Here is a 1511-nt window from a genome sequence, read left to right on the forward strand (position 1 = left end):
GTAGCGCTGGCAGTCGGCGCGTACATCACGCACACTTTGGAGTTGGCGTTGTAGCCAAACAGCGTGTTCGCCTTGGTCTTGGCCGACGACGCACATGCTTGCAGCGAGGCGACCGCGGGGATCGACTCCTTGACATACGCGGCGGGAAGCGCCGACATGGTCATCTGCGAGTACTGGATGCCGCCGCTGTCTACGTTCGACACGGGATCGTACACCCACCCCGCGACAACGTCCGAGAACGTCGCGGGTTGTGGTTTGTATAAGCTGCACGTCTTCGTCGCACTGACGTACTCGACACCAGCGCAGTTGCCTTTGACTCTGCACGCCTGGACGCAATCGGCGTTGGTGGCGACGTTGTTGAGAGCCGCACTGAGGTATGCCGGGTCCGAGTCTTGGGGAAACGTGATGGCTTGCCCGGTCGCTGTAATCATTTGCAGCGTTGTCGCGGTCGTGTGCTCGTGCACCAAGCAGTACAGTTTGGTCGGCCAGTACGTGAAAAAGTTGTTCTTGTACGTGGCCGTCATGTCGGCGCACTCGCCAGCGGACGTCACGTTGATGTAGGTAGTCAAACCGAGTTCCATTTCAATGGTCTCAACGGAGCCAGACGCGTGGGAAAAGTTGTTGGCCATGTTGATCGCCACAAACGATTCCACTTGAGTGTTCACGGCAGTCAGCGTGGTTTGGTCAATCCACTGCGCGCCCACGATGTAGTTGAATGCTGTGGGTGGCAACGAGTTGACTCCGTACACGTCGGCCTTGACGTTCGAGATGGGCATGACCGGAGCAGCAATGGGCAGCACACCCGCGCGACCACCAGTGTACGCGGACGCCGCGCCCTTCTTGCTCTTCAAGTAGCATCGGCCCCCGTCATCGGGTCCCCATACGTACAGCGAACAACCCACGGTAGCTTGGCAATCGCCGCAGCAGTCTCGGTAGTCGGTGCGAGAGGTGAACAAAATGTCGTTGCCGACATAGTCGACGTCGTATTCGACGACCGGACACGGAGATGGCGTCGGTGCAGGAGTCGGGAACACCATGATGGACGCACTCGCACCAGCGAAAGTCGACGCAGACCCTGCCGCGCTCTTGAGGATGCACGTACCGACCCCGTCACGCAGCACCCACACAAACGCTTTGCACCCAGACGTCGCCAAACACTCTGAGCAGCAAAGAGCAGTGGTGTCGCGCTGGAGAATGACAATGTCATTCCCAATAAAGTCAGTGTTAGCCAAAATCGGACCGCATTGAGCAGAAGCTGGAGTAGGAGCTGGAGTTGGAGCAGGAGTGGGTTCAGGAGTGGGTGCGGGAGTAGGCGCAGGTGTAGGTGCCGGAGTGGGTGCAGGAGTTGGTGCAGGGGTTGGAGCTGGAGTAGGCGCCGGGGTTGGTGCCGGAGTGGGTGCAGGGGTTGGAGCTGGAGTGGGTGCAGGGGTTGGTGCCGGAGTGGGTGCAGGGGTAGGAGCTGGAGTAGGAGCAGGAGTAGGCGCAGGGGTTGGAGCTGGAGTTGGCGCAGG

General features: G+C 59.9%; 1 protein-coding gene across 1 annotated transcript; it reads right to left on the reverse strand.

Annotated features, from left to right (window-relative positions):
• Positions 1 to 25: 25 nt before the first annotated feature.
• H310_05140 (hypothetical protein) lies at positions 26 to 1037 on the reverse strand (the record flags this gene model as incomplete). Its single annotated transcript, XM_008869781.1, has 2 exons — positions 26 to 77; positions 139 to 1037. The coding sequence occupies 2 exons, from the start codon at positions 1035 to 1037 to the stop codon at positions 26 to 28; spliced, it is 951 nt and encodes a 316-aa protein (XP_008868003.1).
• Between the last annotated feature and the right edge of the window lie 474 nt (positions 1038 to 1511).

This window comes from Aphanomyces invadans (assembly GCF_000520115.1).
Source record: "Aphanomyces invadans strain NJM9701 unplaced genomic scaffold supercont1.8, whole genome shotgun sequence".
NCBI lineage: Eukaryota > Oomycota > Saprolegniomycetes > Saprolegniales > Verrucalvaceae > Aphanomyces > Aphanomyces invadans.